The sequence below is a fragment of the Dreissena polymorpha genome, chromosome 9 (genome assembly GCF_020536995.1).
Source record: "Dreissena polymorpha isolate Duluth1 chromosome 9, UMN_Dpol_1.0, whole genome shotgun sequence".
NCBI lineage: Eukaryota > Metazoa > Mollusca > Bivalvia > Myida > Dreissenidae > Dreissena > Dreissena polymorpha.
In genome coordinates this window covers 45,357,931-45,381,379 of record NC_068363.1, presented here as the reverse complement: position 1 = coordinate 45,381,379, position 23,449 = coordinate 45,357,931, and the positions used below count along the sequence as shown (strand labels likewise).

Here is a 23,449-nt window from a genome sequence, read left to right as displayed (position 1 = left end):
TTCCTTATAGAGGGGAACTTCTGCGGGTGGCTCTGCTAATCCAGCAGAGTCCGTCACCCTCGAGCCGGACGTCTTCTACACTGCTGGGATTGCTGTCTTCTCCAAGATGCAGCGGACTTGTCACCCGCTGTTTATCGTCGAGAGTTCGCCGGCCCGGACCTGCCAGAGGTCCCGTCTGAAGAGGGCCGGGGACGGCGGGACAGCAAGACCACCAGTGTGGGGGACATACGGGACGGACCTGGGTCTTGCGCATCTGCGCGAGGGGGAAGCCCAAGAACATCGAGGGGGTGGCTTTAAAGAGGGACCCCGGGGCGGCGGTACCTAGTGCGCTCAACGCGCTGGGGAAACCGTCTCGGGGATGAAGACGACGGCTGATGACAACAAGTGGGCCATAAAGACGGAGCTGTGTGCTGCAGCGGTGCTGCGTTCAGACATGAATTTGTCTTTTGAGATTGTCTTACTACCAGTGCACATTAAGGTCTCATTGGCCACCGTGCACTGGTCTATTTGGATCTAAATTATTTCTTTGGCGAATACCCGGGAAGCCGGGGTAAATTTGACCTACTTTGGCTCTAAATTAATCTTTCTCCCCTGAAAGGTCACAGGGGCAGGTCGGGCTACTATAACCTCGTGAAGAGGCCAGTAGGACCTGTAAATAAACTCTGAAATACACACACACGCATATAACTGTCAACCAAATCATGTAATATATCGGCCGCCTGTCTCGTTAACAACTGCGACCGTACAACATAAACGCAACTTAACGCTAAGGGCACGCTACCAGAATCAATGACGGATAGGTACGCTTGATAAAAATAAAAAAGAACATCTGTAACCACTATGTAAAGATATGGACAAATCTAAAATCCCCCCCCTTTGTAAACCAAAAAATCGGGCTAACAGTATCCGGGTTCCGCGAGACCCTCCCCCCCCCCCTGTGCTGGTCCTCGGTATTTTAAATTTTTGTCGCTGCACCCAGCACGCAGCAGCCGACGACGACGGTAGTGGGGTAAGCACGCAGACACTACACTTCCGCACAGAGACGGAAGCCGCATCAAGTGCGCACTCAGGTAACTCAATAGAGAAACCTTCAGTACAACCCCTTTAAATGTAGATATCAAAACCATTTTATATATGCATTATATTTAAAAACAAAAAATGTTGGATGGAGCGTGTCGGCTGGGGTGGTGAGGCGCCCCCTCCTCGCACTGCGGCTCTGTCGACACGACCCACCCAAGATTACCAAAAAAAGAAAAGTGATGATAACTAGTATATTTGTTTCTCAGTGTATAGATAGAATAACTCATTGCAGTCCATTTATTTACTAACCATTGAAATAGCCACAATAGCCAATAGAACTGCTGCCTCTGATATCATACATAACCCGAACCAGTAAAGCGCTCACTCTCCTAATACCAAACTACCATAACCACAGCCCATCTCTTCTATCATCAAATAAATGATCTATCAAAAACAAAGTCTGGCCCTCACAACACCACAGTGACACAGGCAATCACCTCAGAAAAAGGAAAGAAAATCTCGAAATTGTCAAAGCCCACAAAACAAAATAGTCATCTTGGTCCATTTACACACACTCAGTCCCTCTCTTCTATCATCTAATACATGATCTGTCAAAAATCTAGTCTGACCCTCAAATCAACATACAACCATTACCCCAAAAAGCAACAGAGAGTGCCCAAGCTACTATAACATATGACACAAGGCAGCAGATCTCTATATGTACCATTACTAACACTATATACTAATATGTCTTCAGCGAGAAACGCTACATGCCGTCCCTCTTGAAAAATACTGAAAAGAATTACTGTTTGCAGTTCATTGGTACACTAACCTTTATATACTCCTATGTAGCCGGCTCGAGCCCTTAGCTCGACATGCCCCAGACCAGACCACAATACTAAACCTGGCATATTACACAAACACATAGGAATGCTGTCTTTGCTTGTATAACCTGAAACACTAACGTGTGCGCTCTCCCTAATACCAAATTTACTCAAACTCAGCCCCTCTCTTCTTTAATCAAATAAATGACCTATCAAAACTAGTCTGGCCCTTACAACACCACAGTCTCACAAGACACTTAACACATCAATAAGAAAGAATTTACAAAAAGATTGTCTGCCCCCAACGAACTAGTCATCTCGGCCCAATCAAACAAACATAGTCCCCTTCTTCTATCATCGTATACATGATCTTTCAAAAACTAGTACCCTACGCAATAACATCCAAACTACATACCAAATAACAACAGAGAGAGCCCACGTTACCGCAAGCTATGGCACAAAACAGCAGAACTACACATGTATATAAACACCAATACTAACACTATGTACTAATATGTCCTCCGCGAGGGACGTTAAACGAGGGTGCAGTGTATCGGTGCTATACACCGGGCACTTAAAAGAACCAGGGGCGCCTCTGGAATCGGGGCGTTTCCTGTATCCTGCTCGAACCCCCACTAACACCTCTCATGGGGCGGAGAGCACAACAACCACACTTGGGTAAATGAAAGCTAGAGCACAGGACATAATCTATAATACCATGAGTTTTACAAATTAACATCAAACATAAATAAATCATATGATATATCAACGGAGTTTTTAGATCATTTATTTACTTTACCTATCCAATTATAAAAGCAAATACAACATAACAGCAAAATTAATACATCCCAGCTTGATACACGGTCTGGATGTTTGGCAGGCGGGTGGGAAGGAACGATGGTGACTCTGGATAGGGCTTTGGATGGCTCCATGGTTGGTTCTCGACTGATTTGTTGTCGCGCGCAGCAAGTGGGTGGATGAGGGTGCTTGTCTCGGGGGTCTTCGGCGGTTGGGTGCTCGGGCCGGGGCAGTATGCGGGCGCGAGGGGGGGCTCGGGCTCGCTCGGCGTGGGTGCGCTTGTGCGGGGCGGCGGGTTCTGCGATCTGGGAACTGCAACAATATACAACCCTTCACGACTGACCGACGACCGTAAATTACTGACAGACACCTCCTCTTCCGCTCCAGACAAATGCACAACAATCACATACCACACACTATACACAACCATACACATCACCACCAAGGAACCCGGAACGCACGGGCGTGGCGCTCTCATACGCGCCACCCGTAATGAGTGGGGGTGTGAGAGCGATACGTGTGTGTGTTCCGGGTCCTATGTACCGGGTGGTGTTGGGTTGTGGATCGCGCTGAGTGTCTTGTACATTAGTAATGTGCGGGACACTCGGCGGGATCCGCTCCTCATCACCACCTTTAGGTAGCTAGCACATTAAGGTCTCATTGGCCAACGTGCAACAAACTCTTTTAAAAATTAAAGTATTTGGCGAATACCCGGGAAACCGGGGTAAATTTGACCTACTTTGACTCTAAAATTAATCTTTTTCTCCTGAGAGGTCACAGGGGCAGGTCGGGCTACCGTAACCTCGTGAAGAGGCCAGTAGGACCTGTAAATAAACTCTGAAACACACACGCAAAGTTAGTCAGTTCTCCTGTGGATGCAGAGCGACTCTGGTCCCTGGCCGTCTTTACCTTATATGGTAATCATAACCATATATGTCATAACACAAACATCTATAAATAAACGTTATGAATGAGTGTAATATGACCATATATGAAGAAAGCGTAATCAAATAACGTGCGAGGGGTACCGAATGGAGAAACAAGAAAAAAACATCGTTGGAATAATCTCCACTTTTGATTGCACACGAGCTTTCAAACGGTTGAGATCCGGTATTGTATACGTTTCACTTTGTGACCTTGTTTTGAGATCAAGAAGTCATTTCGGCGCTTATATATTTCAGTTTTGTTTTTGAACTTGCAATAGCTATCTTTTAATTGTGATTTGGTGTATTTCGACGTTGTAAAGTGTATGATTCAAAGTAGTCAATATAAATTGCCGCCTTAAGAGTCTTTTGATGATTTTTTCTTTGGCAGACTCTTGGCGTCAATAGTCCACTCTATCTTTTTAATAGCGAGAGTTTTCCTTCTTTGTCTATATTGATGCGCAAGGAATTTGGTGCGCAACATTCAAGCCCCGATATCAGACAGTTAATATCAACGGATTGCAATAATATTTACATACCTGTGTAGATAATTCATTTCTCAATAATGTTCCGTAAGAATTATGTAATGACTCTTTCAATTTTGCACGCCTGACCAATTTAAATCAACACACTACTCACATTTTCAATTCCAATCGCTGTGCCCGCTGTATACGGCAGGTAGATTTTAATCGATAACGCAGCCTATTACACCGTATGCCTTCTTCTGATTGGTTGATATTTAAATATTTCATAACATGGCGAGAGGTCAGTGATTGTACAGCTTCACTACCAACAGGAGATGTGCATATTATCAGCCGGTTCTCGTCGGATGATTTTCCACAGAGTAATGGCCATTTGAAATTTTCCATTGTACATATAGTGCAATTCTTGTCCGAGCTATTTCTCAGCAACTTATTACATGAATTCAATGAAATTTTATGGGAAGCTTCACTTCCAACAGGAGATGTGCATATTATAAGCCGGTTATGGTCGGATGATTTTTCACAGAGTTATGGCCCTTTGAAATTTTCTAATAACTGTACATATAGTGCAATTCTTGTCCGGACTATTTCTCCCCAACTACTGACTGGAATACAATAAAGCTTTATGGGAAGCTTAACTACCTTGAGGAGATGCGCATGTTATTAGTGGGTTCTGGTTAGATGATTTATTTACAGAGTTATGGCCCTTTGAAATTTTAAAGTTACTAAACCATCCATTGTATTATTTTGTCCAAAGTTATGCCCCTCAAGACGTTTCCTTTTATCTGAATATATAGTGCAATATTGTGACAAAAAAACCTTTGTGGAGCATCACCCGTCTCAAACGGTTTCTTGTTTCATTATTTGCTGTCTACAATTAATTTTACATGAAATAGCAAATGTTTTATTTATGCGCATAATATTAACAATATAATTATACATATTTGTTTATGTAACTATTTTGATAGGTAAGTCAGTCTGCAAAGAAAAAGAACACATTTGTATATATTTTACTCCACATTTTTTATGCCCTTTCGAAGAAAAGAGGGTATATAGTTTTCGCACTGTCTGTCTGTCTGTCACACTTTTCTTGTCCGCTCTCTAATTCAAATAGTTTTCATCTGATCTTTACCAAACTTGGTCAGAAGTTGTATCTAGGCAATATCTAGGTCAAGCTCGAATATGGGCCATGCCGGGTCAAAAACTAGACCATGGGGTCACTTAGTGCATTTTAAGGTTTAAGCATGGTGTCTGCTCTCTAATTGAAGTAGTTTTCATCTGATCTTTACCAAACTTGGTCAGAAGTTGTATCAAGACAACATCTAGGTCATGTTCGAATATGGGTCATGCCTGGTCAAAAACTAGGTCACAGGGTCACTTAGTGCATTTCAAGGATTAAGTATGGTTTTCGCTCTCTAGTTTGGGACTTATTTTGCATTTCTAAATTAACGTTTTTTATGCCGCCGAAGGAGGGCATATAGTGATCGCACTGTCCTTCCGTCTGTTTATCTGATGTCTGTCTGTCCGTCCGTCTTACTTTGTGTTTAGGTTTCGAAAAATGCTCATAACTTCTTTTGTCGCTTCAGATGTAACATTCATATTTGATATGCATGTGTACATGGACAAGGCCTTTCCATACGCACACAAATTTTTACCCCATGACCTTGACCTTAGGGTCCGTGTTTAGGGTTCAAAAAATGCATTCAGATTTCGAAAAATGCTCATAATTTCTATCAAAGCATTTATTGGGGGCATACGTCATCCTATGGAGACAGATCTTGTTTAACAATTTAATTGAAAATAATATGTTGTCAACATGAAGTGTATATATGCAAGATCACATTCCCAGTGACAACAACTCTTTAATTGTTGACTGTATTTTAGCTGGACTATTATATATGAAATATATATAGTGGAGCTATCCTACTCACCCCGGCGTTGGCGTTTCCGTGAGCGTGCAAATGTTAAAGTTTGCGTACTACTTCAAATATTTTCAATGTCCATTGACATATTGCTTTCATATTTTGCATACTTGTTTACCAACATGATCCCAACCTATAAACAAGAGCAGACCACTGTATCAAGCATTTTGACAGACTTATTGCCCCTTTTATACTTAGAATATGCATATTATTGATAAATCTATGTTAAATTGTGCGTACTACCCCAAATATTTCCTATGTCCTTTAACATATTGCTTTGTTATATTGCATACTTGTTAACCAACATGACCTTTAACCTACAAACAAGAGGAGACCACTAAATCAAGCATTTTGATAGAATTACGGCCCCTTTTATACTCAGAATATGCATATCATTGATAAATCTATGTTAAAGTTTGCGTACTACCCCAAATATTTCCTATGTCCTTTGACATATTGCTATTATATTTTGCATACTTGTTTACCAACATGACCCCAACCTATAAACAAGATTAGACCACTGAATCAAGCATTTTGATAGAATTATGGCCCCTTTTTTACTTTGAGAATTGGACATTTTGCTTAAATTCACATAACTTCTTTATTTATGATAAGATTTTATTAATACTTTGACAAAACAGCACTTACCTGAATACCACAATGGATTCCACCCGTGCAATACCAGTGCTCCAGCTAGGCCTCAATCGAAGGGCGCCCCGCCCTGCACTCCCGAACCTCCGCCCTGACCTTCCTAGGGCCCCCCCTGCCCTTAATTTTTTTTTTTTTTTTTTTAATTTTTTTTTTACATATGATGATTAATAATCTCTTATTAAAATACATTGTAATTAATTTATTCCTCATTGTAGTAATTAAATTTGAATTGTTTAATGACAATGGGAATAATTCATTCTTACAATTATTGATAACACATAAATTAACATGCATGAGGAAGCATTCTAGAAACGCCCGCGCGCTCGAAAGTGCCCTTTTGACAAAATACTGCGCGTTCAAAGTGCCCTTTTGACAAAAAATCCCCCTGCCCTTTTTAAATCCTAGCTGCAGCACTGCAATACCCCACGCCCCAACCCAGAATCCCTGCCCCCCCCCCCCACCCCCCCAAATTTTTTGTTTTCCTTTTTTTATTTTTGAAAGATCGTCAGATCGTCTAATAAATGACCACACCCCATGTTATACCCCCCTCTCAACCCCCCTACCCCCTCCCCAAATTTTTATTTTTTTTCCTTTTTTTATTTTTGAAAGATCATCTAATAAATTATTGAATATGAACAATTTCCCCATGATGGCTTACGTTATACTGTCAAGCACTCGAATAGTCGAGGGCGCTGTCCTCTGACAGCTCTTGTTATCTATTTTTATTAATGAAAATGATTGTATTGAAATAATTTCAGAGATGTAGCTGACTTGTGCGATTTGGTGCATCAGGTCAGTCCAGACACTGAGGTTGTCTTTTGCAAAGTTTTCTGAATAAAATACATTGAATTTAGTGGTTTGATAAAAATAGAAAATGCCCAGAGCCAGTAGCACTGACACTTGCAGTGTGATATAAGAAATGGCAAAAATATTTTGAACCTTCTCCCATAACAGATATCTCCCTGTTAGCTAACAAACGTTTTTTTTGACTGATAGTTCAGTCACATAAATGTGAGGGGACTGTCAGGATGTTTTTTTTTAAATAATAATTATTGATTAAGTGATAAGAAAATATTGAAATTGTGTTCATTGTTATTTGAACTAACTTTAAGAAAGTATTGAAATTGTGTACATTGTTATTTGAACTTACTTGCTTACATTACGTGCATTTTAAGGATTAAGTATGGTGTCCGCTCTCTAGTTTGGGACTTATTTTGCATTTCTGGATTAACTTTTTTTATGCCGCCGAAGGAGGGCATATAGTGATCGAACTGTCCTTCTGTCTGTTTGTCTGATGTCTGTCTGTCCGTCACACTTTGTGTTTAGGTTTCGAAAAATGCTCATAACTTCTTTTGTCGCTTCAGATGTAACATTCATATTTGATATGCATGTGTATATGGACAACGCCTTTCCATACCCACACAAATTTTCACCCCATGACCTTGACCTTAGGGTCCACATTTAGGGTTCGAAAAATGCTCATAATTTCTATCAAAGCATTTATTGGGGGCATACGTCATCCTACGGAGACAGCTCTTGTTTAACAATTTAATTGAAAATAATATATATGTTTTCTTATCTAAGTTAATGTCAAAGTTCTTGTTTAGTAGGTATTTATTGGTTAAAATGATGAAAAATAAATGTTTAATATATTTTTATGTTTCACAAAGTTTTATATTTAAAGGAGGCGCACAATCAGTGTCCAGAATGCAGGGTTATTTGCTCCAACGAAGACGCTTTGCTGAGCCACTTCTGCAGTCGCCACATCAAGCAACCAGAGACTGGAAAAGAGAGTAAAATTAAGCTGATCGGCTCACCAATGGTATGACTTTAAATCACTAACTTGTGTATGCTTGACAAGCATTTTATGTACAAATAAAGTAACAAAAAAAGGAGGTCAACACATGCACTTTCCCATATAAAGCTTTCTGTATCTTTTAGCAACTAATTACACGATTTTGTGTTGACATACTCAATATGATAGTTATAGCCCTATATAACTGGTATGTTCATTTTAGTTTATCTTTCTATTTTATTAAACCTTTTTGTTTTAGCTAGATTGCTTGAAAAACACAACCAGGATTATTTTTATGCCCCCGGATCGAAAGATCGGGGGTATATTGTTTTTGGCCTGTCTGTCATTGTATGTGTCCATGTGTGTGTGTGTGTGTGTCCCCCAAAACTTTAACCAAAACTTTAACCTTCATATTAACTTTTGCAATATTGAACATAGCAACTTGATTTTTGGCATGCATGTGTATCTCATGGAGCTGCACATTTTGAGTGGTGAAAGGTCAAAGTCAAGGTCATCCTTCAAGGTCAAAGGTCAAAAAAAATAATTCAAAAACTTTAACCAAAACTTTAACCTTCTTCATAACTTTTGCAATATTGAACGTAGCAACTTGATATTTGGCATGCATGTGTATCTCATGGAGCTGCACATTTTGAGTGGTGAAAGATCAAGGTCATCCTTAAAGGTCAAAGGTAAAAAAAAAAATCAAAGTGGCGCATTAGGGGGCATTGTGTTTCTGACAACCACATTTCTTGTTAGCATTGTCTTACCCCTGTTACATGCAATGTACATGTGGCTTATTAAATTGGAAACCCTGGTTTGCATGAGAATATTTTGCAAAACATAGTTGAAAAAACATACATGTATACAAACTTAGTCATTACTGTTAGTATAATGAGCACCTCTATTTCTGAATATTTTGATTGGATGGTTATGGGCCTTTATGCGTGTGTCACATTTATGTATGTGAAAGTGTGTAATTAGACAAAAGAATTTATATTTTTTTATTTTTTGGGTAACAATCACTTATTTTAGAGTTATTTATAAGTAAATCTTACAGATTGCATCTGCTAATAATGAACTCAACGAAGTCAGCTCAAGGAAGTGGAAGGCATGCTTGGAAAATAGAAGTTTCCATTATGAAGGCAAATTTTAGTATATTTCAAATTTGTAACCAAATGATCTTGAATGAAAATTTGATTGAACATTTGTTATCTGTCAAGAGAAACAGTTTGAAGTGAATGAATTAAGTATTGCCTATTGTCTATAAGTTAATTGTGTGACCTGAACCCTGTGAGGGATAGTACTTATTTTTATACGCCGGTTTTGAAAAAACGGGACGTATTATAGTTTCACCCTTGGCGGGCGGCGGCGTCCATAACAGTGTCCACTCTCTAATTCAAATAGTTTTCATCTGATCTTCACCAAACTTGGTCAGAAGTTGTATCTAGACAATATCTAGGTCAAGTTTGAATATGGGTCATGCCAGGTCAAAAACTAGGTCACGGGGTCACTTAGTGCATTTGAAGGATTTAGCATTGGTGGCTCTCTAATTGGAGTAGTTTTCATCTGATCTTTACCAAATTTGGTCATAAGTTGTGTGTAAATGATATATAGGTCAAGTTCAAATATGGAATATGCCGGGTCAAAAACTAGGTCACGAGGTCACTTAGAGCATTTCATGCATTTCGCATGGTGTCTGCTCTCTAATTGAAGTAGTTTTCATCCTATCTTCACAAACTTTGTTCAGAAGTTTTATCTAGACAATATCTAAGTCAAGTTCAATTATGGGTCATGCCGGGTCAAAAACAAGGTCAGGGGTTCACTTAGTACATTTCAAGGATTAAGCATGGTGTCCGCTCTCAAATTGAAGTAGTTATCATCCGATCTTCACCAAATTTGGTCAGAAATTGTGTCAAAATGTTATCTAGGTCAAGTTCAAATATGGGTCACGCCAGGTCAAAAACTAGGTCACGAGGTTACTTAGTGCATTTCAAGCATTTAGCACGGTGTCCACTCTCTTATTGAAGTAGTTTTCATCTGATCTTCAACAAATGTGGTCAGAAGTTGTATCTAGACAATATCTAGTTCAAGTTCAAATATGGGTCATGCTGGGTCAAAAACTAGTTCACAGGGTGCATTTCAAGGATTTAGCATGGTGTAAGCTCTTTAATTGAAAGAGTTTTCATCCGATCTTCACCAAATTCGGGCAGAAGTTGTGTCTTAATGATATCTAAGTCAAGTTCAGATATAGGTCATGCCGGGTCGAAAACTAGGTCACTTAGTGCATTTCCAGCGTTTAGCATGGTGTCCAAAACCTTCAAACGGGTGTATCTTGTGACAGTTTAGCACTCTTGTTTATTACATTAAAGCCACACACCTTGAAATGAAATACATGTTACTCAGTACATATAGATGCAATTTGAAAGTGTGCAAAATTGTCATTAAATCTATAGCCTAGTTAGCAAGTAATTTATTTTTTTATATTTTAAAACTGAATGTATGATTTGTATACGTACATGTTCAATTCGAGAAACACAATTATTTTTAAGTTTTAAAGCACAAGAAAGACGGATTTCTACCTTGCAACCACCAGATATATTCTAATTGGCAAAGATAAAATATGTTTCTTATTTATATCCAAATTTACTATGCCAGATATTTCATTTCAAGGTGTGTGGCTTTAAGGAATGTTTTTTAAATGGGTATATTACCAAGATCTGCACAGCCAGGGTGATATTAACCTTCAGATGTTAAAGCTTTCTAAGAATTTTAAGGCTTGCCTTTTATACTTGAAATGATAAATCATTAACATGTTTTGTTCTTTAGGAACATACAAACATTTCCCACCCACCATGTGGATCAAGATGTTTGGGCTGATGATTCTGGGTCGTATGTGTGGACAAGGTGGTCTTCATTACATCATGATACAGCTGTGTATTCAACAACATGTTAACCTGTCCCAGCAGATGTTGATGCTCTTAAATGATGTTGAGAAAAATCCAGGACCGGTACTTTATGACAAAATATACATCGTTTATTGAATAACTATATATATTTATTTTAACATTAAAGTGATTTTTTTCTTGCATTTTTGTGCCTTTTGTTACTGAGAACTATTTTATCATATGTTGGTGATTGAAACCCAGGACCTGTAAGTGCTTCTTAATATTTGCAACAAATGACAAATCATGTTAAGTTTTTGAAACATCTGTTTTTTGTTCAGTTAAAGGACATATTGAACTCACTAATTGCTAAGTTAACTTAGATGCATCAAGTTTTTATTGATGATTTCTACTTTCTGTTGAATCATTATCCTTTCCAAAGCCAGAGAGATATAGTGTTGGCGTTTTCCATCGGCAGTCTGTCAGTCCATCCATCTGTTTGTTACAAACATTTTAGGGCTTCATATCATGAATTTAATAAGATTTCAACATGGAAAAATAAGTGTATGCCATATTCATACAATAGTGCAAATTTACTTGTTTTCTTTCTTTTTAGATTAGTTATTAACAGAAGAACAGAACAGTAACATACTTTTATTACATTAACAGAGGCTCTGATTAGATGTGTATCTGCGTAAAGAACTCATAGAAAATATCAATATATAGATAAATAAAACAAAAATAGAGTTAAACAAATCATGGTGAAATCCACAATACACACCAAGAGCTATTAGTAGGCTTATCTCCATTGACTTATTTCACAGTAAATCTCTTTTGTTTGCCTTTTCATTAACATTTCAATCAAAAATAACATTTGTGAAAAACTTAGTCAACGATTATAACTAAATTTAAAAATGTGGACACTGTAAGTTAATTGACTTTGGCTTCCAATCTGCAGTTTACAAAGTTGCTTGTTATAGGAGTATTCGTGCAAATGGATATCCTGCAAGGAAGACTTCCACTCCATAGGACAGCAAGATGCACATATCATCTCTCATGTGGTTCAAGAGAAATGCTGTAGATGGGGAGACTGTACCAAAGTCCTGAGCTTTAATAGTCTTGAAATCCATGAACTTAAACATCTCTATGATGTGAGTTTAGCACTGTGTATGAACTGGTGTTGCTTCATTTTCTGCATATCTTTATCTCAGTCTTCTCTAGTTTTGATGGTCAAATACATATTGTCTGCCAGTTTTTTTCCCCCAATACTGCCGTTCATCGTTTGCTTGCATCAAGAGTTTTAAAAGAAATTAAAACTCATTTGTTTAGTTAGAATCTTATGAAAGACTTAAATGGCCATGTTTAATACAATTGTATAACAACATATACGAGCTAAAAAAATAGTTGGAATAATTAATGTATATATGAACACAACAAATTTACTTAAAATCATAGGTCTTATTTTTGTCTGCCACTATAAGAACCAGAACATATTTCGGACATTCGAGGATTGACTTGCTGTGTTAGAGGATCATCAGGTGATGGAAGAAACCAGGCTTTTTTCGACTCAATGTTGATGAAACCTGATCGACATGCTCATCTTGGTTGAGTAAGCCTGGGTTGAGTGTGTCCAAAAAGTAGGTAACCTGGTGAAATCTTAGGAAAACATTGTAACCAGATCCAGGTTTATTTGACTGACAGACCGATGGACAGTGGGTCAACCGTAAATCCCTTCATGTGAAAACGGTAGGGACAAAATAAATATCACATTGCTCTTCTGAGTTCATTTGTAAACCAAGTTTTATCACAAAATTAAAATGGTCAATGTATTATTTTGTGTATTTAAAAATTATGTGAATATTAAGTTTCATGAAATCTTACTGAGTTTTCTCAATTTTAGCTACTATTCGGACATGGACTGACGGACAAATGGGCAACAATGTCGCAATTAGTATACCAAGTTTTATAAGAATTGTTTCATAAAAGTAACCAATGTGTCTGTTCTATGTCAAGGTTACTACTAGGATGAAATACACAAAAAGATTTTGGTTCACAATAGGGTAGGCTCCGCGTGCCGTGAACCGGGCAACAGCTTTTGTCATTTAACATTTGTGTTTTAATGGCATAAGCTGGCAGATACCCTTTAACTTTAACGATGTTTTCCGATAATTTCTCGGAAAATACAATCTAGCAATTTTGATTTAATTTAGATTACTAAAAATTAATATTAAATTTATGCCCCCCTTGGAAGAAGAGGGGTATATTGTTTTGCACATGTCAGTTGGTTGGTCCACCAGATGGTTTCCTGATGATAACTCAAGAACGCTTTGGCCTAGGATCATGAAACTTCATAGGTTTATTGATCTCGAAATAGTAAAATGGTTTCCGGATGATAACTCAAGAACGCTTACGCCTAGGATCATGAAACTTCATAGGTACATTGATGATGACTCGCAGATGACCTCTATTGATTTTCAGGTCACTAAGTCAAAAGCCAAGGTCACAGTGACTCGAAATAGAAAAATGGTTTCCGGATGATAACTCATAAATGCTTACGCCTAGGATCATAAAATAAAAAAATCATAGGTACATTGATAATGACTGGCAGATGACCCCCTTCATAGGTACATTGATAATGACTGGCAGAAGACCCCTATTGATTTTCAGGTCACTAGGTCAAGGATTAAGGTCATAGTGACTCAAAACAGTTTAATGGTTTCCTGTTGATAGCTCAAGAATACTTAGGTCTATGATCATGAAACTTCTCAAGTACATTGATCATGACTGGCAGATGACCCCTATTGATTTTCAGGTCACTAGGTCAAAAGTCAAGTTCACAGTGACAAAAACGTATTCACAATGGCTGCCACTACAACTGACAGCCCATAGGGGGGCATGCATGTTTTACAAACAGCCCTTGTTCTGTGTTAACATTATGTACACGTCTGCGTTAAATAAATATGTTCACATTTGAAATAAAGCTAAAAATGTGTATTGTTGTTATTAGTAATTTGAACCGAATTGCTCTGTGGGAAGTAAAAGTACTTCAACCAGACCTAAATATGTGGGTAATTAAAGAGCACGAGAAAAGATGAAAATTAAGTTAGCTCAACCATTTTAAGCAATATTACTGGGTCACACTTTTTACGATGCGAAACCTGAAGGGTCCCTAGACTATGATGATTACTTACACGAGGAGTGTCCTATTCATTGCTGCCGCATGATCCTATCAGTAACGAATTAACGCTTGTATCGTTAAAGCAAGTCGTATATTCACGTTTATAAATATTTAAATAGAGAATAAAGGTTTAATTGTCGCATATCCACCGCATGATGTGTTTCTTATAAAGTGCACGTATATTCAAACCGAACAATTTTGTCCTTAGATAAAAATATACTACATGTGATCATATGTGGCCTCACCAGACTTATTATGAATTTATTATATCGCCATCGCAATGAGATGTAAATAGTTCATACATGCACAGTGTACTTTCAACACAACCAAATCACACTTATAGTCGCGTCTTGCGAAAATAGGTCTTAATGCGTATGCGGCCAGCGTAAGTCAAACACGGTCTGCGCTATTTCGCAGTGATTGTTGTTAGGTCAAAAACGTGCATGAAGAAGTCCGGATTTCCGCAGTGATTTGGCCAATGCTGTGGGTGATTTCTCTGAAATCAATAATTAAAATATTCTGATTCATTCATTCGGGTCTACAGGCGTGAAATTTCCCCATCATTTAATTGTTTGTTGATAAAGGGTATTTAATGTGAAAAGCTTGGTAAGACAGCTACGCCGAACAACCGAACTAGCATTCATTAATTTGATCAAAATATGCACACAGCAGAATGATTGTGTTTCTTACATGGCTTTTAGAAGAACAGACCATGCAGGCGAGCAGTGAACAATATGATTAGGTTTAGTTGCCCTAACCCTATATACCCTTGGTATGACTTGTGAGTGTTGAACTAATGTGCTACAGCATCACTTAAATACGAACATACGATAGTCAGGTATCCCCGCATAATGACATATAGAATATTACTGGGTAGATACCGCTTGGCAAACTTGAGCCTGGGTTAGTCGGTTATACCCGCTTTGTGAAATTAGGAATATAACAGGTTTGATATAGCATTAACAGTACGTACTTGGGGGTTATAGGAAATACCCGCTATATGACTATCCTGTATAATACTAAATGACGTCAAAAATACAACTGATGTGATACGGCATTACTTATACGAGCATAGGGTAGTAAGGTATAACTCGCCTCCTACAAAAATGACCTGATTCGATTTGCTTTGAGAGGCCATGTGCCCATTGTGTATTTTCCATACACCCTGAGAAATTTCCATACACCCCGAGTAATCGGTTGAGATATAATGGATACACAGTTAGTAACTGATTGTGTATAGGATATACACCCTCAGTTCCCTTCTCGAGCTTCGCTCTCATACACCATCAGTTACAAACAGTGTAACTAATACGGTATTACTTATAACAGGATGGGATAGTAGTATATACCGCTATATAACTCGCTAGTATAGTACAGGCTTGATACGGCATTACTTATATACGAGCATTGGGTATTAGGATATATCCGGTATATAGCTCGCTAGTATAGTACTGGCTTGATACGGCATTACTTATATACGAGCATGGGGTAGTAGGATATACCCGCTATATAACTCGCTAGTATAGTACTGGCTTGGTACGGCATTACTTATATACGAGCATGGGGTAGTAGGATATATCCGGTACATGACTCGCTAGTATAGTACTGGCTTGATACGGCATTACTTATATACGAGAATGGGTAGTAGGATATACCCGGTATATAACTCGCTAGTATAGTACTGGCTTGAAACGGCATTACTTATATACGAGCATGGGTAGTAGGATCTACCCGGTATATAACTCGCTAGTATAGTACTGGCTTGATACGGCATTACGTATATACGAGCATGGGGTAGTAGGATATACCCGGTATATGACTCGTTAGTATAGTACCGGCTTGATACGGCATTACTTATATACCAGCATTGGGTAGTAGGATATATCCGGTATATAGCTTGCTAGTACAGTACCGGCTGGATACGGCATTACTTATATACGAGCATGGGGTAGTAGTATATACCCGCTATGACTCTCTAGTATAGTACCGGTTTGATACTACGGCATTACTTATATACGAGCATGGGGTAGTAGAATATACCCGCTATATAACTCGCTAATATAGTACTGGCTTGATACGGCATTACTTATAATGAGCATGGGGTAGTAGGATATACCCGCTATATAACTCGCTAGTATAGTACCGGTTTGATACGGCATTACTTATATACCAGCATGGGGTTGTAGAATATACCCGGTATACAACTCGCTAGTATGGTACTGGCTTGATACGGCATTACTTATATAAAGGCATGGGGTAGTAGGATATACCCGGTATATGACTCGCTAGTATAGTCCTGGGTTGGTACGGCATTACTTACATACGAGCATGGGGTAGTAGTATATACCCGCTATGGCTCGCTAGTATAGTACTGGCTTGATACGGCATTACTTTTATACGAGCATGGGGTAGTAAGATATACCCGGTATATGACTCGTTAGTATAGTACTGGCTTGATACGGCATTACGTATATACGAGCATGGGGTAGTAGGATATACCCGGTATATGACTCGTTAGTATAGTACCGGCTTGATACGGCATTACTTATATACCAGCATTGGGTAGTAGGATATATCCGGTATATAGCTTGCTAGTACAGTACCGGCTGGATACGGCATTACTTATATACGAGCATGGGGTAGTAGTATATACCCGCTATGACTCTCTAGTATAGTACCGGTTTGATACGGCATTACTTATATACGAGCATGGGGTAGTAGAATATACCCGCTATATAACTCGCTAATATAGTACTGGCTTGATACGGCATTACTTATAATGAGCATGGGGTAGTAGGATATACCCGCTATATAACTCGCTAGTATAGTACCGGTTTGATACGGCATTACTTATATACCAGCATGGGGTTGTAGAATATACCCGGTATACAACTCGCTAGTATGGTACTGGCTTGATGCGGCATTACTTATATAAAGGCATGGGGTATTAGGATATACCCGGTATATGACTCGCTAGTATAGTCCTGGGTTGGTACGGCATTACTTACATACGATCATGGGGTAGTAGTATATACCCGCTATGGCTCGCTAGTATAGTACTGGCTTGATACGGCATTACTTTTATACGAGCATGGGGTAGTAGGATATACCCGGTATATGACTCGTTAGTATAGTACTGGCTTGATACGGCATTACTTATATACGAGCATGGGGTAGTAGGGTATACCCGGTATATGACTCGCTAGTATAGTACTGGCTTGAAACGGCATTACTTATATACGAGCATGGGGTAGTAATATATACCCGCTATGACTCGCTAGTATAGTACTGGCTTGATACGGCATTACTTATACCGGGTATACGAGCATGGGGTAGTAGGATATTTCCGGTATATGACTCGCTAGTAAAGTACTGGCTTGATACGGCATTACTTATATACGAGTATGGGGTAGTAGGATATACCCGTTATATAACTCGCTAGTATAGTACCGGCTTGATACGGCATTACTTTTATACCAGCATGGGGTAGAAGGTAATACCCGGTATATAACTCGCTAGTATAGTACTGGCTTGAAACGACATTACTTATATACGAGCATGGGGTAGTAGGATATACCCGCTATATAACTCGCTAGTTTAGTACCGGCTTGATACGGCATTACTTATATAAAGGCATGGGGTAGTAGGATATACCCGGTATATGACTCGCTGGTATAGTACTGGCTGGATACGGCATTACTTATATACGAGCAAGGGGTAGTAGGATATACCTGCTATGACTCGCTAGTATAGTACTGGCTTGATACGGCATTACTAATATACGAGCATGGGGTAGTAGGATATATCCGGTATATGACTCGCTAGTTTAGTACTGGCTTGATACGGCATTACTTATATAAAGGCATGGGGTAGTAGGATATACCCGGTATATGACTCGCTAGTATAGTACTGGCTTGATACGGCATTACTTATATACGAGCATGGGGTAGTAGGATATACCCGCTATATAACTCGCTAGTATAGTACTGGCTTGATACGGCATTACTAATATACGAGCATGGGGTAGTAGGATATATCCGGTATATGACTCGCTAGTATAGTACTGGCTTGATACGGCATTACTAATATAAAGACATGGGGTAGTAGGATATACCCGGTATATGACTCGCTAGTATAGTACTGGCTTGATACGGCATTACTTATATACGAGCATGGGGTAGTAGGATATACCCGCTATATAACTCGCTAGTATAGTACTGGCTTGATACGGCATTACTAATATACGAGCATGGGGTAGTAGGATATATCCGGTATATGACTCGCTAGTATAGTACTGGCTTGATACGGCATTACTAATATAAAGGCATGGGGTAGTAGGATATACCCGGTATATGACTCGCTAGTATAGTACTGGCTTGATACGGCATTACTTATATACGAGCATGGGGTAGTAGGATATACCCGCTATATAACTCGCTAGTATAGTACTGGCTTGATACGGCATTACTTATATACGAGCATGGGGTAGTAGGATATATCCGGTATATGACTCGCTAGTATAGTACTGGCTTGATACGGCATTACTTATATACGAGCATGGGGTAGTAGGATATATCCGGTATATGACTCGCTAGTATAGTACTGGCTTGATACGGCATTACTTTTATACGAGCATGGGGTAGTAGGATATATCCGGTATATGACTCGCTAGTATAGTACTGGCTTGATACGGCATTACTTATATACGAGCATAGGGTAGTAGGGTATACCCGGTATATGACTCGCTATTATAGTACTGGCTTGATACGGCATTACTTATATACGACCATGGGGTAGTAGGATATACCCGGTATATAACTCGCTAATATAGTACTGGCTTGATACGGCATTACTTATACGAGCATGGGGTAGTTGGATATACCCGGTATAAGACTCGTTTACCAGCATGGGGTAGTAGGATATACCCGGTACATAACTCGCTAGTATAGTGCTGGCTTGATACGGCATTACTTATATACCAGCATGGGGTAGTAGGATATACCCGGTACATAACTCGCTAGTATAGTACTGGCTTGATACAGTATTACTTATATACCAGCATGGGGTAGTAGGATATACCCGCTATATTACTCGCTAGTATAGTACTGGCTTGATACGGCATTACTTATATACGAACATGGGGTAGTAGGGTATACCCGGTATATGACTCGCTAGTATAGTACTGGCTTGGTACGGCATTACTTATATATAAGCATGGGGTAGTAGTATATACCCGCTATGACTCGCTAGTATAGTACCGGCTTGATACGGCATTACTAATGTACGAGCATGGGGTAGTAGGATATATCCGGTATATGACTCGCTAGTATAGTACTGGCTTGATACGGCATTACTTATATACGAGCATGGGGTAGGAGGATATACCCGCTATATAACTCGCTAGTATAGTACTGGCTTGATACGGCATTACTTATATACGAGCATGGGTAGTAGGATATATCCGATACATGACTCGCTAGTATAGTACTGGCTTGATACGACATTACTTATATACGAGCATGGGGTAGTAGTATATACAATGGCTGTTTGTAAAACATGCATGCCCCCCATATGGGCTGTCAGTTGTAGAGGCAGCCATTGTGTGAAAACGTTTTTGTCACTGTGACCGTTGACCTGAAAATCAATAGGGGTCATCTGCCAGTCATGATCAATGTTCCTATGAAGTTTCATGATCCTTAGTTTCATGATCCTAGGCCTAAGCATTCTTGAGTTACCTTCCTGAAACCATTTTATTATTTGGAATAACTGTGACCTTGACCTAGTAACCTGAAAATCAAGATGGGTCATCTGCCAGTCATGATCAATGTACCAATGAAGTTTCATGATCCTAGGCCTAAGCGTTCTCAAGTTATCATCCGGAAACCATCTGATGGACGGACCGACCGACCGACATGTGGAAAACAATATACCCCCTCTTCTTCGAAGGGGTGCATAATTAGAGAGTGGACAACCATGCTCAAAGTTTAAAACGCACTAAGTGACCCCTTGGCCTTGATTTTGACCCGGCATTACCCATATTCGAACTTGACCTAGACATCATATAGATACAACATCTGACCAAGTTTGGTGAAGATCGGGTAAAAACAACTTGAATTAGAGAGCGGACACTTAATACGGACCGACAGACAAGACAGGCAGACGGACCGACAAACTTCGTTTGTGGGGGTATTAAAATGTATAATAATGCTACTGGTATTTCATTTCTGCGTATTTTAGTCTTATATACAATATGTAAAGTTTCTATTAAGTGCATTATTCCAATTTACTATTCATGACACTAACTTCTACGTTATAAACAAATACTTTCAGATCATTTGCTGTTATTTGTAACTGAACGAGCAAAGAAAAAAATCTTACTAATAAATCCTTCCAACAATAAGCATTTTTCCTTGTGACTTGACTTTCACTGGGAATCAAACCCAGATCTCCGACTTACTTAGTAAGTCGGCATGTTTTCTTTACACCATGAAAGCGATAAGTTGAAGGAAAAAAGCTAATCATTATGTACACAAATATATTTAACGGATAAAAATTTTCCTACAAGTCTGTATTAACAATTTGACCCCCATGGCATGGCCAGTTTTATGCTAACACAATTGTGTTTAGTTTTACTACATTTACACGATGCTTTGCTGAATACCAAATATCTTTGCAGTCAGATTCATAGATAATTTTCCACTTTTAACATATAAGGAAAACAAGATACTACAAAGCAGGGTTAATTAAATTTGGACTTGCTCACATTTTGGCAAAATGACAATTTTCCAAAACAATCAAATTATAGAACAAGAGCCCTAAGGTGCTCAACTGTGACCAGAAGAAACTAAACTATTCTGAGAGGGTGTAGTTTAGAATAATAAATGAACTTAATGAAAAATATGTAATTTGTAGACAAATTATTATTTATAAACTTGACTTTGCTTATCATTACAGCAAATGTTTTGACAAACTTTAAACAAGATGTGTTTGTGAAACACAATGTCCCCCCTATATGACGTTTGACCTTGTAGGATGACCTTGACCCTTCACCACTCAAAATGTGCAGCTCCATGAGATACACATGCATTTCAAATATAAAATTGCTAGCTTCAATATTGCAGAAGTGACATTACATGATCAATTTTGACCCATATATTTGACCTTGAAGGATGACCTTGACCTTTCACCACTAAAAATGTGCAGCTCAATGAGATACACATTTATGCCAAATATCAAGTTGCTATCTTCAATATAGAAAAAGTATTCATAAAATAAGCGATTTGGGCCACATATATTCGACCTCTGACCTTGAAGGATGACCTTGACCTTTCACCACTCAAAATGTGCAGATCCATGAGATACACATGCATGCCAAATATCAAGTTGCTATCTTCAATATTGCAAAAGTATAATAAAATGAGCGATTTTGGACACATATATTTGACATCTGACCTTGAAGGATGAACTTAACCTTTCACCACTCAAATTGTGCAGCTCAATGAAGATACACAAGCATGCCAAATATCAAGTTGCTATCTTGAATATTGAAATACTGCAAAAGTGTACATTAAATGAGCGATTTTGACCCATATATTTGTCCTTTGACCTTGAAAGATGACCTTGACCTTTCACCACTCAAAATGTGCAGCTCCATGAGATACATATGCATGCAAAATATCAAGTTCCTATCATCAATATTGCAAAAGTTATTGCAAATGTTAAAGTTGGCGCAAACCAGCCAACCAACAGACCAACCAAACAGACAGGGCAAAACAATATGTCCCCCACTACTATAGTGGGGGACATAAAAAAGGAACACAATTTTAAATGCAACTTCAAGTGTTTACAAGCTTTTTTCAATTTGACATTTTGACCCACTTTTTGACGTTATGTGATCCAGTTTCAAAGTCAGCTGAGATTACATTGGGCCAATGCTCTGATCATCTTTCATGAAAATGCACATAAAAAAGGCCAATTGTGTGTTAACAAGGTTCTACTCTAGCACATAAGAAAACTGTCATGTCCACTGGCAGCCATGTTAGTCTACAAACCGGAACCAGTTACAAACTCGACAACTGAGCTATCATTAGAATAAATATTCTGACCAAAATTTATGGAGATATGGCTAAAATGTCACTTCTAGAGAATTTACAAGGTTTCATTATAGCCATATAAAGACAATTGCCTCGTGCTCTAGTGGATATGTTTTTGAATAGACATAAAAATTTCGAAACTGGACTGAGCCATCATTGAACAAATATTCGACCAAAATGCATGAAGATTGGAAAAAAAAACAGTGACTTCACTAGTGTTCAAAAGGTTTCACTATAGCTATATAAGGAAAACTGCCCAGCCCTGTTACATACGGTCATTTATGAAGTTCCACCAACTGTTGTCGTACGTTAAACAGTTTTCTAGATAGTAATTTCCCACTATTTTTCCATCAGTGCAGCTTATGATCAACAATTAACTAGTCACTTCCACTTTAAACCTGTCCACTGTAAACACAAGGTTTACTGTTTTGACCTTTTTATACTTTTTATTTCATATGCTTTTGACAATATCATCTTATATATAATGTTATAATGTTCAAATGTATCTCCATATATTCTACAACAACCGGTTCAATACATTGAGCTGTACACTATAAATGTAGGGACTAAAATATGATTGTAACAATTTTCTCAATCTCTTCTTTTCTTGTCATCACTCAATGGGAAACACTGGCCCCTGTGGTACACATTCTTTTTGATCAGCATGTTTGTCTGCCAAACTGAAAAAAATAATAATCACAAATAAACATTTTAAAAGAAGTGTAATGCCCCAACACTAATCTTAAGTTTCAAAACAATTGTAATGTCCAACACAAAATTAAAAACTAAAATACAAGTTGTTGTGCAAATTCAAATGCTTTTTACTTGGAGCTCATAGAGAGAGTTATACAGACAACAAGACATTTGCACATGGTGAATAC

The 23,449-nt window shown here is 38.5% G+C and overlaps 2 protein-coding genes across 2 annotated transcripts in view; one reads left to right on the top strand and one right to left on the bottom strand.

Moving 5' to 3' along the window:
- The window catches only part of LOC127846350 (tetratricopeptide repeat protein 5-like), an 89,868-nt gene that overhangs the window by 39,570 nt on the left and 26,849 nt on the right, over window positions 1-23,449 (bottom strand). The window lies entirely within an intron of this gene.
- LOC127846351 (uncharacterized) lies at window positions 8,309-13,727 on the top strand. Its single transcript, XM_052377527.1, has 4 exons — window positions 8,309-8,442; window positions 9,473-9,557; window positions 11,242-11,423; window positions 12,278-13,727. Exons 1-4 carry the CDS (start codon window positions 8,440-8,442, stop codon window positions 12,599-12,601), a joined length of 594 nt encoding a protein of 197 aa, XP_052233487.1. The 5' UTR covers window positions 8,309-8,439; the 3' UTR covers window positions 12,602-13,727.